Raw genomic sequence first — 15010 nt, 5'->3', positions numbered from 1 at the left:
AAAAGTCATTATCCTAACACTCTTTCCCATTTTTAAACCTCCTCCTTGCCTATATCCTGCCAAGAACTTTATATATTTCAATGATATTGCCTCTCATCCTTGTAATCACCAGTAAATTCTCTCCTCATATGACATTGCTGCCATCCCCAGGATCAGATTAATGGACCTCTTCTGCACTTGCTCTATTGTAATTTTTGAGGGAGACCAAAATTACTTGCAATACTGTGGATGGAGTCTCACCAAGGTCCTCTATAACTTCATTAAGACATCCCTACTTTGGAATTAAGATTCTCTTGCAATGAAGGCCAATAAACTATATATCTTCCTTACTGCATCTGCGAGTCCACTTTCATTGACTTGGTGCACAAGGGCACCCAGATCCTTTCATACATCTGTGTTCCCAATCTATCACCATTTAAATAATATTCTTCCTTTCTGTTTCCACACTGAATGCTGGGCCCTCTACTTTTTGTCATTTACATAAATGATTTGGATGTGAGCATAACAGGTACAGTTAGTAAGTTTGCAGATGACACCAAAATTGGAGGTGTAGTGGACAGCGAAGAGGGTTACCTCAGATTACAACAGGATCTGGACCAGATGGGCCAATGAGCTGAGAACTGGCAGATGGAGTTTAATTCAGATAAATGAGAGGTGCTGCATTTTGGAAGAGCAAATCTTAGCAGGACTTATCCACTTAATGGTAAGGTCCTAGGGAGTGTTGTTGAACAAAGAGACCTTGGAGTGCAGGTTCATAGCTCCTTGAAAGTGGAGTTGCAGGTAGATAGGATAGTGAAGAAGGCGTTTGGTATGCTTTCCTTTATTGGTCAGAGTATTGAGTACAGGGGTTGGGAGGTCATGTTGCTGCTGTAAAGGACATTGGTTAGGCCACTGTTGGAATATTGCGCACAATTCTGGTCTCCTTCCTATCGGAAAGATATAAAAGACACCTAAAGGGGCAACTTTTTCACGCAGAGGGTGGTACGTGTATGGAATGAGCTGCTAGAGGATGTGCTTGAGGCTGGTACAATTGCAACATTTAAAAGGCATTTGGATGGGTATATGAATAGGAAGGGTTTGGAGGGATATGGGCTGGGTGCTGGCAGGTGGGACTAAATTGGGTTGGGATATCTGGTCGGCATGGATGGGTTGGACCATGCTGTACATCTCTATGACTCTATTGAGCCATGTTATTCTGCATTTGACATGTATTTGCCCACTCATTGAACCTGGAGAAAGTGAGGACTGCAGATGCTGAAGATAAGAGTTGTAGAGTGTGGCGCTCGAAAAGCAGAGCAGGTCTGACATCACCCGAGGAACAGGAGAGTCAACGTATTGAGCATAAGATCTTCATCAGGGACAGTAGAGTGACCCAAGGGAGCTAAGAGTTAAATGATAGGGGTGGGTAGCTGGTAGATAGAGGTGGGGGTTGAGGTGATAGGTCAGAAAGCAGAGTGTTGTGACATTGAACATTTCTTCCACTGCCTCTGCCTCTGGGCTTACTTTTTCCATCAGGGCTCCTGAACACCCTCTGAGAACCGATTCACCTACCTCCAACACATCCATCCATTTGGATACCCCGTGCTGCTGTTACCCTCCCTCAATCTCTTCACCTTGAACTGCCACCGTGACATTTACTGCGTCAACATGTCCACCCCCTCACATACCCCAATCTCTCACACTTGCAACATACAGTCCTCCGCTCCAATCCCAACGTCATCGTCAAACCTGCAAACAAAGGGGGTGTGGGGCCACAGTAGTAGTTTAGCGCACCGACCTTTACACCGTTGAAGCCAGGTTCCAACTCACAGACACCCCCTCCTACTGACCTTTTGACCACGACCTCACCACCAAACTATCATCTCCCAGACCATCCACAACCTCATCACCTCAGGGGATCTCCCATCCACAGCCTCCAACCTCATGGTCTGGAACACTGCACTGCCCGGTTCTAGCTCCTACCTAAAATTCACAAACTAGACTGCCCTGGTCGACCTATCGTCTCGGCCTGCTCCTGCCCCACCAAACTTATCTCTGCATACGTTGACACTGTCCTGTCTCCCTTGGTCCAGGATCTCCCCACATATGTTCGGGACACCACCTGTGCCCTTCACCTCCTCCATGACTTTTGGTTCCCTGGTCCCCAATGCCTCATCTTCACCATGACATCCAGTCCCTGTACACATTCATCTGCTATGACAAAGGCCTCCAAATCCTCCGTTTCTTCATCTCTCATCACCCAACCAGCACCCTTCCACTAAGACTCTCAGCCAATTGGCTAAACTTGTCCTCACCCTCACTTCAAATCAGCCCACTTCCTCCATACAAAAGCCATGGGCATCTTCATGGGCCCAGCTACGCCTGCCTCTTTGTTGGGTACGTAAAACAGTCCATCTCCTGCAGTTACACTGGCATCATTCCCCATCTTTTCCTCCGCTACATCAATGACTGTATTAGCGCCACCTCATGCTCCTGCGAGGAGGTTGAACAGTTCATCAACTTCACCAACACCTTCCACCCTGACCTCAAGTTCACCTGGACCATCCCGGACACCTCCCTCCCCTTCCTGGACCTCTCCATCTCCATTTCCGGCAACCGACTCAACACAAACATCTACTTCAAACCCACTAAGTCCCACAGCTACCTGGATTACAGTTCCGCTCACCCTGGCTCCTGTAAAAACGCTATCTCTTACTCACAATTCTTCCACCGCATCTGCTCCAATGGCGACCAATTCCAGCAGAGAACATCCCAGATGGCCTCCTCCTTCAAGGACCACAATTTCCCTTCCCACGTGGTTGACGATGCCTCCAGTGCATTTTCTCCACTTCCCACACCTCATCCCTTGAACCTCACCCCTCTAAACTGCAACAAGGACAAACTATCCAGGTCTTCACTTTCCACCCCAGTGACCTCCAGATACAACGCATCATCCTCTGCCATTTCTGCAACCTACAAACAGACCCCACCACCAGGAATATACTTCCCTCCCCACCCCATCTGTGTTCCGCAGAGACCATTCCCTCTACGACCCCCACTAACCTACCCTCCACTCCCAGCACTTCCTTTGCCTCGCAAGAAGTGCAAAACCTGTGCCGACACTTCCCTACTCACCACATTTCAAAGCCCCAAAGAATTCTTCCACATCCGACAGAGATCGACCTGTACTTCCACACACACATCATCTACTGTGTCCGTTGCTCTTGGTGTGATCTCCTCTACATTGGGGAGACAGGATGTCAACTTGCAGACCATTTCAGAGAACATCTGTGGGACACGCACTAAATGACCCCACCGCCCTGTAGCTGAACACTTTAACTCCTCCTCCCACTCTGTCAAGGACATGCAGGTACTGGGCCTCCTCCACTGCCAAATTCTAGCTACCTGATGCCTGGAGGAAGAACGCCACATCTTCCACCTTGGGACCCACAAACCATACCATTTCCCCTCCCCCCCAACCTTATCCCAGAAACGACCTTCCAACTTGGCACTGCCCTCTTGAACTCTCCTACCTGTTCATCTTCCTTCACACCCATCCGGTCCATCTGCCTCTCCAGCCTCTCACCATCACCCCTCACCTTCATCTACCTATTGCATTCCTAGCTACCTTCCTCCCAGCCCCACCTTCTTCCCATTTATTTCTCAACCCCTTTGGGCCACCCCCTCATTCCCGATGAAGAGGTTATGTTGGAAACATTGACTTCCTGTTCCTTGGATGCTGCCTGACCAGCTGTGCTTTTCCAGCGCCCCACTCTACAATACTCATTCAATGTGTCTAAACAACCATGAAGTTTCCTTGCATCTTCCTTGCAATTCACAATCCCACCCTGTTTCTACCATCAACAAACTTGGAAATGTTGCATTTTGTTCCTTCATCCAGGTCATTTATATATATGGTGAATAGCTGGAGTTCAAGCACTGATCCCTATAGTACCTCAGTTGTTACTGCGTTATACTCTGAAAAAGATGCATTTATTTTCCAGTTTCCTCTGTCATTGAATTCTCTATCTCTGCCAATAAATTACCCCCATTCCATTTGTTTAATTTTCCCAGTATCATCTTATGAAGGACCTCATTAAAACCTTCTGAAAAATCCAAATACACCTCATCCATTGGTTCTCCCTTATGCATTCTACTAGTTACATCCTCAAAAAATTCCAGTAGATTTGTTAAGCATGACTACCTTTCATACGTCCATGCTGGTGTTGTCCAATTCTGTTAATGCCTTTCAAGTGTTCTGTTATCACACCGTTTATAATAGACTCTAGCACTGTCCGCACTACTAATGTTAGACTAACTGGCCTGTCATTCTGTGTTGTTTGTCACCCTCCCTAAACTAGCCTCCCACTCTAATCTCACTTTCCAGCACTTGGCAGGTTAATGCACTTCAGGTGCACATGCAAATACTTTTGAAATTAATTTAGAGATTCTGCCTCAACCATCAAAACAGGCAGCAAATTCTATGCAGCCACAATCCTGTATGTGAGCAGATCTCTCTTCCTGGCCCGATCTACAAGTCACCTTAAAGATGTGCCTCCAAACAATCAACTTCTTCACTATGGGAAATAGGTCTTCCCTGTCCACCCTACCCAAGCCCCTCATTTTGTCAATACCTCTGTTCTAAGTAAAATAATCTTTGTCTGTTCAAGTTATCTTCATACATATAATTTTGAAGCCCTGGCAACATTTTTGTATGCTCGCTCCAGACTTATGTCCCTCCTATAATTTTGGTGACCAGACTGCACACAAAATCCGAGCTGTAACCTAACCAGTATCTTAAATTGTTTCAGAATTACATCCCTGCTTTTGTTTTCGGTATCCTGCCCAACGAAGGAAAGATTCCCATAAGTACTCGTGGAATAGAATTCTGTTCCAGTAGATTGATGCTGGAACCCTTATAGCTTGTGTAAATTGATGATTTGGATGTAAATGTAGAGGGTATAGTTATAAAGTTTGTGGATGGCACAAAAATGGTAGCGAGGAGGATAGCTGCATATCAACAAACTTGTGTGCTGGGCAAAGAGCAAATGTAATTTAACCCAGAGTTGCCAGAGGATGTGGTGGAGGCTGGTATAATTGCAACATTTAAAAGGCATCTGGATGTGTATATGAATAGGAAGGGTTTGGAGGGATGTGGGCCAGGTGCTGGCAGGTGGGACTAGATTGGGTTGGGATATCTGGTCGGCATGGATGGGTTGGACCGAAGGGTCTGTTTCTGTGCTATACATCTCTATGACTCTAAATGTGACAGATTGTGCACTTGGATTGGATTAACAAGTCAAAGTAAAATACTATGAATAATTGGATGCTGGAAAGTACTGAAGATCAGATGAATGTTGGTGTGAAAATAGTAGGACAAGTAGATAAGGCGAGTAAGGTGGTATATCGGATGCTCACCTTTATTAGCTGAGGCATAGAATACAAAGGCAGGAAGATTATGCTGGAACTGTATAAAACACTAGTTAAGACACAATTGGAGTACTGCAGGCAGTTCTGGTTACCATGTTATGGGTTGGGTGGGATTGCACTGCAGAGGAAATGTTTTTACTTTAACAGTGACGGGAGCCTGGAACTCACTGCCTGAAAGGTTGACTCAGATACTCTCATAGCGCTGAAGCAGTATTTATATGCTTATTTGCATTGCCATCGCCACAAGACTATGGACCAAAATCTGGAAAATGGGTTTGGTGTAGTCAGATCTTTGTTGACTGGCACAGACACCATGGGCCAAATGGCCTCCTTCTGTAAATGTCTTTGAGTTTATATGCCTTTTTTTACTGCCTTGTCACCTTCAGGGTCCTGAGGACATGCATTTCAAGGTCTCCCACTTTCACCACTCTTCTCAGTAGCCTCCCCTTTAATGTATATTCCTTTGTTTTGTTTGCCTTCCAAATGTATAAACTCACACGTCTCAAGATTGAATTCCATTTGTCATTTGTCTGCTCAGTAGAACCAAACCATCAATATCATCCTGCAGTCAATATCCCACCCATTTTTGAGTTGTCTGCAAATTTACCAATCTTGGCTCTCACTTTTAAGTTTAAATTATTAATATAACACAAATTGAAAGGGACCCAACACTGAATCTTGTGGAACTCAGGAAACATCTATGGACTATTGCTTTTAGTTTCCTATCACTGAGCCGATGTTTCATCCAATTTGTCAGATTCCTCTACATATACTATGGGTTTTATTTTATGACTGGTCTATAGCTAGGATCTTGTTAAACGACCTCCTAAAATCCATGCAGATAACATCCATTGTACAACCCTGAACAATCCTCCTTCTTAATTTCTCAAAAATTCAACTGAGTTGGGACAACTTGACCTTTCCTCCACAAACCATGCTCCTGATCCCTGATTAATCCGTGCCGAAGTTTAATTTTAACATTTAATCCTATTTCTCAATTTTGATTCAGCTAACTTGCCCACTAGTGAGGTGAGGCTGACCAGCCTATAATTATTTGACATATCTCTCACACGTTTTGAATAATGGTACAGCTTTCAAAGTTCTCGGACCTCCTTTGGTACCTTGCCTGAACTGACTAAGGATTGGAAAATGATCCTCAGAGCAACTGTTTTTTCCTCTCTAACTTCCTTCAACAGCCTGGGACACAAATCATCTGCTTCTACTGATTAATCAAGCTTCAAGAAGGTCAGACACTCCAGTACTTCTGTTCTCACGATGCTAATTTTATCTAAACATTCATGCCACTCTAATTGTAAAGTTTGCATCATTCCTCACCTTTATGAAGATAGAGACAAAATCCCCTTTAAGAACTCACATTTTTAAATCCACTCACAAGTTAGCACATATATCTCTTGATAGGCCCAACCTTTTCCTTAGTAGATCTTGCTTTTACCATACTAACAAAGCATCTTTTGATTTTCATTTCCTCTCATTGTTTTTCTAATTTCCTTTTTCACCTCTTCCCTGCACTTTCTATATCTTAAACTTCCTAAAGTGTTACTTCTTTTAAAGATTGTTAGAAGCTCTATTTTTCTGCTTTATCTTACCTTGTGCACTTTTGGTTAACCAAGGACCTCTGTATTTTACAGTATCACCCTTTTTATTTGGGCAGGCATGTCTACAATGTCCCTGTAGAATCTCGCTTTTGCATTTCTCGCACTGATCTTCCTTCAAATAGTTGTATCCAGTCTACATTTACCAGATAATTTCTCAGTTTTTGTAAAATTGACCTTTCAACTATTTAGTACTATGAATTGTATTCTATCTTTGTCCCTTTCCATAATATTGAAAAATCTAACTGCATTATGATGGCAATTTCTTAAATCATTATCTGTGTTTACCTGCCCAGCTTTATTTCCCATGACTAAATCTAGAATTGCAGCCTCCCTCTTGTTATATGCTGGCCAAAAAATGCTCTCGTGAATGCACTGCAAGAACATTGTGCCTTCTGTGCCTTTCACTGTTGCTATCCCAGTAATTTAAGCAGCACTTAACCTCTAGATAAGCCAAATATTATAAACGATATATCAGAAAACACTCATTTATACCCAAATATTTTTAACGGTAGCGTTCCTTTCTCTTATTACAAAAATGTGCTCTGTCCATCCTTGACAAAAAACATTTTCTCTAGTACTGAAGTACTTATGTCATTACATGGTTCCTTCATCACTCTTTAATTGTATTTGAAAAATGTTTATAGTAATTAATAGGAGAAGACAGTGGGCAACCTAAATAAAGGATAACTTTGTGCAATTGAAGTGCTGGAGGACAGATGGAGATGCAGTATTGCTTAACTATCTGTAACACTTCACTCTTGCAGTCTGTGATTTTCCACCTAGGAAGAGATTTAAAATCTTCTAATTATAACAAAGAAATTACAGCTTAGCATTGCCACTTTCCAAAATTCTGGATACTGCCTTGGATCCAAACTTTTCCCCATTCTTAGAGTCATAGAGATGTACATCATGGAAACAGACCCTTCGGTCCAACCCGTCCATGCCGACCTGATATCCCAACCCAATTTAGTCCCACCTGCCAGCACCCGGCCCATATCCCTCCAAACCTTTCCTATTCATATACCCATCCAAATGCCTCTTAAATGTTGCAATTATACCAGCCTCCACCACATCCTCTGGCAGCTCATTCCATACACGTACCACCCTCTGCGTGAAAACGTTGCCCCATAGGTCTCTTTTATATCTTTCCCCTCTCACCCTAAACCTATGCCCTCTAGTTCTGGACTCCCCGACCCCAGGGAAAAGACTTTGCCTATTTATCCTATCCATGCCCCTCATAATTTTGTAAACCTCGAAAAGGTCACCCCTCAGCCTCCGACGCTCCAGGGAAAACAGCCCCAGCCTGTTCAGCCTCTACCTGTAGCTCAGATCCTCCAACCCTGGCAACATCCTTGTAAATCTTTTCTGAACCCTTTCAAGTTTCACAACATCTTTCCGATAGGAAGGAGACCAGAATTGCATGCAATATTCCAACAGTGGCCTAACCAATGTCCTGTACAGCCGCAACATGACCTCCCAACCCCTGTACTCAATACTCTGACCAATAAAGGAAAGCATACCAAACGCCTTCTTCACTATCCTATCTACCTGCGACTCCACTTTCAAGGAGCTATGAACCTGCACTCCAAGGTCTCTTTGTTCAACAACACTCCCTAGGACCTTACCATTAAGTATATAAGTCCTGCTAAGATTTGCTTTCCCAAAATGCAGCACCTCACATTTATCTGAATTAAACTCCATTGGCCCATCTGGTCCAGATCCTGTTGTAATCTGAGGTAACCCTTTTCGCTGTCCACTACACCTCCAATTTTGGTGTCATCTGCAAACTTACTAACCTGTTATGCTCGCATCTAATCATTTATGCAAATGACAAAAAGTAAAGGGCCCAGCACCAATCCTTGTGGCACTCCACTGGTCACAGGCCTCCAGTCTGAAAAACAACCCTCCACCATCACCCTCTGTCTTTTACTTTTGAGCCAGTTCTGTACCCAAATGGCTAGTTCTCCCTGTATTCCATGAGATCTAACCTTGCTAATCACTCTCCCATGGGGAACCTTGTCGAACGCCTTACTGAAGTCTATTGCTCTGCCCTCATCAATCCTCTTTGTTACTTCTTCAAAAAAACTCAATCAAATTTGAGAGACGTGATTTCCCATGCACAAAGCCGGCCTGGCTACACATTTCACCATTTTCTCCACACTTGGCTTGTATTAGAAGCCTCAGCTTGTTTCTTATCCTCTCTGCTAACATCTCATTTTTAAAAAATCACCTAATACTCTACTACTCTCCTACTTTTCCTTCAAAGTCTATCTTCTCATTTGTCTTCATACCAAGTGGCCTTGCAACTCCCCTCAACCTTGATCATTTTAGTTTTCACCACAATTCACCAAGCTCACTTATTTTTCTCTCATTAAGCCCTATTCTCCAAAAGATGTTCCAGTCATAAATGTGTTCTAGCCATCTCATCAAGCCTCGCCATGTCTAACATTTGTACATTTGACCAGTTAATCATTTCACTAATTATTGATATTGACCTTCCTTTACAGATCATATTGATATCGTCTATACATGGCTAGATGGTGCTAGTTCTAGATCTTTGCAAACACTTTCTCAAACTCACAACTTTCTCACCTCCAGCCAACAAACCTATTGGCACTGCTGTTTCATACACCCCATTTAACAACATTCTTCTTCTACATTATGGTTTTTTTTCCCTCTCTCTCTCTCTCTCTCTCTCTCTCTACCAGTCTCCCCAAAGGAAAACAGAAGAGTACCTGGTGGTCAGCTCTGAATCTGGAATTGACCATTAAACGCAATGCTATACATCATTCTCTGTGTCCAAGTTACTCCATTACTACAGAGTTATCCTGGAGAGTAAGATATTCTCCGATTCCTTTTTTTAATTAAATATTGTATTTTTGAACCCCTTCCTCTATCCCCTTCAATAATTCCTCCATCACTTATGCATCTCCATCTTAAACTGAAAGTCTGCATACATTGCAAAGTACAAAGCTTGTACCAGGAGCATGAATTGATAAAATATATATTAGTGAAAGAGCCTATCATGAGAATAGTATATGACATTAATTAGTAACTTTAGATTGTTACAACATGCATTTTGATTGATCTGTATGGAAATGCTGATGCGTCCAGTGAAGCAGTGCATGAAAACAAAGTGCTTCTTGAGATGTCACAAATTCAAATTCAAATGAATGGAAAATGGTAGCGCTGGATTTTTGAGCAGCCTGAACTTTGAAAGTGGCAGATTAGACTGCTTCTGTAATTCCTATCCCTTTCCCAGCCTTCCCATTTTTACCAGCATGGACAAAGGGTGTGGGCAGCGATTCTGCTTCCCCTATTCCCAAACTGGCCGCCTCTATTGTCTTATTTTAGTCATATCTTAGCCACTCAGTTTTCATGGATTTAGACTAGCTTCTCAAGAATTCATGGTTAATGGCATTTTAGAAGTGTCAAAAACTGTTGTTCTGGAACATTTTTTCCAACTATGCATCAAGCTAATGGAAGCTTGGACTTTCAAAAATCTAATTTTTAGTTATGCAATGGAAAGTGGTGTCATGTATTTGCAGTTTTAAAGTTTTATTTTAAATTGATATTTTTATCAAGTTGTTGTAGCAGCATTTTAGGAAAATTATGGAATGGCTTATTTTTAAAAACAAATGTTTCCACTATATCATTATTACTATATGGTTTTGTATACTGTGTGTACTGGTGAATACCAGGGAAATACTATTATTTGGAGTTCTAAAGAAAGGTCAATTGACCCGAAATTAACCTGATTTCTCTCCACAGATACTGCCAGATCTGCTGAGCTTTTCCTGCAAGTTATGTTTTTGTTGCTATTATTTGGTATTGGGATGGAATTGGGTGTTTATGGGACCATTGGGCATATATGGAAGGGTAAGGGTTCTGAAGGAGGGTTTGATGGGTCATTGGGAAAGTGTAGCGAACCAAAGGTTGGCCTGCAGAGTATGAGAGGCCGTTAGGACTGGGTTGAACGGTATGCATTAGTAAAGGATGGGACTTGGGAATGGGAAATGTGATAGAGATGATTAGTGATGGCACGAGGGGAGCGCCTTTTAACCGTGGCACTTGGCAGCCCGGGGCCATGTCCGAACTTTACATTGGGCGATGGATCCAAATCCAGGAAGCATCTGTCACCAAGAACAAAATACTATCATTCAGGGCAGTTTTCCTTGAGGCAGATGCGCCATATTTGGTAATTGCTTAATGCTCACTTCCCACCTCTAATGTGAAAATTAGCTCATAGTCTGGAGACTCATAAATTCTCAAGGTGCACACCCTTTGAATGCTACTTCCAAATAGGTGTACCATGAAATGCCATATAATATAGACTGCTAGATCTTTTAACCCGGTCCATGTACAATTATGAACAATGCGATGGCAGATCGACTCATTAAATTTAAAAAGGTGCAGCACTAAATTGCAGTCATAAAACAGTTTGCTGGAGTAAACTACTAATTCCAAATTTCAGTCACTGTTTAACACTATAATGTGTATATTGATTACATTGCAGCTTTGTAGCATGATCGCAATGTAAACTAAATTAAAAAGCATTACTTAACTTTCCCAGCAAGGGACAGTTTCACAATTTAGAATCGTTTCTTTCCCTTTCATAATCATCATCTGCTGTTTCCTTTCTCAGACTGCCAGGTCATGCTGATATTTTGTTCCACAGGCAGGGGAGTAGATCTCTGGAACATAGACGTAGCCATTTTTCACTTGCCCTTAGACAATGATCCCACAAAAGATCACTGCTGAGACGGGTCCTACCCTCACCTTCCTGAGATCAAGGACTCACTTGAATCCCACTGCATCACCCCTACTGGTCTTACAGCTGAGATTAGCTGTTAAAACAGACCAGATATAGAAATTCATACATTCTTGATTAGGAAACCAAAGCATTACAGTAGACAGTGGGATGTATACATGTTGTGTGACTACACAGTGGAGTTGCAATGAAAATGATCAGATGTTGAAACTAAAATTTACTGCAGCACAGAAGGATTCAGCTGAAACAGAAAATATTGGTAATACTGGAAAACAGTTTATGAATACCTGTCACAATATTTGGATTTTCACACAGCATTTAAATTTTGTCAATGCATTGTGAAGGCTGTGCAATCAAAATAATGATCAGCTCTCTGTACAATACCTGTTAGGATGCTCCTTGTGCTTGACATCTAAGTACCTCAAAGTTGCAATGAAAGATTGGGCCTGGAATCCCCTTGCTGTTCCTGCCACTACAGGTGTGTGACATATAGAACTATCTGTTCCTATGGTGACAATATTGCTCCGCAGTGGTGTCCCAACATGGCCAGCCTTGTCAACCGCCTTAGCAACACACCGGACATGGAATCGCCGGCTGAAATAGATACTATCCAGAACCTAGTGCAAGATTATGGGAAGAAACATTAGTTTGCTGGATAAGTATTTTAAAAACTTAGTAACAACATCAAGTACATTATAATACAATGGGAAAAATTCTATTATATATGCTTGGAGACCTGGGATTGGATTGTTGTGGGATAGTCGGGGGTCTCTCACACTAATGAAGAGCTGGTGAGAGACTTGTACTGACTCTTTGCAGGAAGCCCTGTCAAACCACACTTTGCTTGGGTAGTGTTCTGGAACCTCACAGGCTGGTCAGCTTTCAATCATATACTTTTTTTGGATTAGTAGTGCTGGAAGAGCACAGCAGTTCAGGCAGCATCCGAGGAGCAGCAAAATCATATACCCACATTGCCTTTAACCTCTTCTTATCATCATCTGACTCTGCACCATCTCAGCTCATCTGCAAATAAAACTTTCAATCATGTCTTTGTGATCTATAGACTTGACTATTCCAATGCACTTCTGGATGATGCCTTACATTCTGAGGTTATGCAAACTCTGAATTCACTCACACCAAATTAAATACACACACCACCCCTGCATTGACTGACCTATGCTGGCTCCTGGATAAGTAATGCCAAGGTTTTAAAAATGTCATTGTTATGTCCAAATGCCTACATGTCTCTGTATTACCCTCCAGCTCCACAATGCTGAGCTGTTGGAGCTTCTTAGCTCCCACCCCTATTTTAACTTCTGCACTTTTAATGACTATGATTTTAACTGTCTAGGCCCTAAGCTTTGACATTCTCTGCCCAAACCTCTCAAGTTCTCTGATCGCCTGCTTTTACTAAAGCTTTTCACATTCGCATCATTATGGGTTTGATATCACATCTTGCAATTTCATGAAAAGCATCTTAGTACTTAGATACTTTATTACTTAAAAGTTCTACATAAATACAAATTATCATGTGAACAAGTCTGCTGAATTTGTTTCATCTCTCAAAATCCAAGGAAACAAATTCTAGCATGTTTTCTCCCCACCCCACCCTTCCTCCGACTCCAAGGAAGTGATTAAAACTCCATGGTGCCAGTCAAATGTCACAGCCTGTATCACCCAGCCTGCTTTAGCACATTCTATAGATAGTGCACTGATGGTGCCAAAAGGCCTAAAGCTAAAGCTGCACAAAGAGTATTTGATCATCAATCCCTACACGGTACTTTAGAGACTTCAATCCTTTTTATAATCAGACATCCGTTCAACTATTTTTAAGTTTTAATTAGCATTGCATTAATTATCTTTGATGACAGACTATTCTACCTATTCACTATTCTGAAGGAAAGATTCCTTTAATCTCTGGGTTTACTTGAAGATTGTAAAATTACCAATCATTTCCTTTAATCAGTGACTGCAGTTTAAAGTTAAATAACTTATTTAAACCACACAATCTATGTCTTTCTGTGTTTTGTTTCCTTTTATAATTCTTCCCTCTGTTTTGGCAGCCCCTCTGTATTCTGTTCAGCCCAAATCAAGAGAGAAGATAAGAGATATTCTCCCAACTTAGGTAAAAGCCACTTCATACATTGGCTTGTCATTTATTTGAGGAACAGGAGAATCGATGTTTCGGGCATAAGCCCTTCTTCAGGAATGAAGAAGGGCTTATGCCCGAAACGTTGATTCTCCTGTTCCTTGGATACTGCCTGACCTGCTGCGCTTTTCCAGCAACACATTTTCAGCTCTGATCTCCAGCATCTGCAGTCCTCACTTTCTCCTTGTCATTTATTTGGACTTGGTTGGTAATGTCAATCTGCTCTTTGGATGATTATAGGATAAGAAAGCTCTTCACAATCCCTGGGGAGATGATGGCATTGTAGCAACGTCACTAGATGAGTAATCCAAACCCCCATCACAACAGACAGTGCAACCTCAGTTAAATAAAAGTCTAAAATTAAATGCTGGGTCAATGGTTACCATTGCCAATTGTCAAAAACCCATCTGGTTCATTAATGTCCTATTGAAAAGTCTGGCCTACATGTGACTTCAGACCCACAGTAATGCAATTTATTCCTAACTGCCCATGTATTGTTATTTACATGAAATGACCCAGCAAGCTGCTAAGCCCAAGTGTGATTAGAGACAGACAATAAATGCTGGCCTTATCAGCGAATCTCACATCCATGTGTGACACACATATAAAACAATTTTCATCCCAAATTCAGAACAGTCTCAAATGATGAAGATTGGTCCCAAATGTTCCTTCAGCACAACATAGGCTGTTTATCAGTTTTACAAAGCTTAAGAGGGGATTTAAATTATTGAGAGTCAATGTGACAATTTTGTGCAAAGTTTTAGAGCACTGTCTTTTCACCTCGGTTACCTAACAACGTAAAAATCCCTTTTCTGTTTGCTGGATCTGGTATCAAATCAGTGTAACATCCCAACTCAACTTCCATGGAGTAAGACTCCCTGACATAAAGCTCCTCAACTACTTTTTTGAAGGCAGTGCAGAGAAAGTTGACTAAACTAATACCTGGAATGTGTGAGTTGCCTTAAGAGGAAACCTTATACCTGCTTGATTTTAGAAAATTAAGAGGCAATTTGATTAAAACATATGAAATCTTAAGGGATCTTGACATGTTATTTGTGGAGAGAA

At 42.0% G+C, this 15010-nt stretch overlaps 1 protein-coding gene across 2 annotated transcripts in view; it reads right to left on the bottom strand.

Moving 5' to 3' along the window:
- Nucleotides 1-15010, bottom strand: part of fras1 (Fraser extracellular matrix complex subunit 1) — a 465328-nt gene that overhangs the window by 28355 nt on the left and 421963 nt on the right. For both annotated transcript variants that reach the window (XM_072591717.1, XM_072591723.1), the window contains one exon: nucleotides 12181-12413. In XM_072591717.1, coding sequence (XP_072447818.1) covers nucleotides 12181-12413 — 233 coding nt within the window. The remainder of the gene's footprint in view (nucleotides 1-12180; nucleotides 12414-15010) is intronic.

This window comes from Chiloscyllium punctatum, chromosome 1 (assembly GCF_047496795.1).
Source record: "Chiloscyllium punctatum isolate Juve2018m chromosome 1, sChiPun1.3, whole genome shotgun sequence".
NCBI classification, from domain to species: Eukaryota; Metazoa; Chordata; class Chondrichthyes; order Orectolobiformes; family Hemiscylliidae; genus Chiloscyllium; species Chiloscyllium punctatum.
This window is presented reverse-complemented; position numbering and strand designations above follow the sequence as displayed.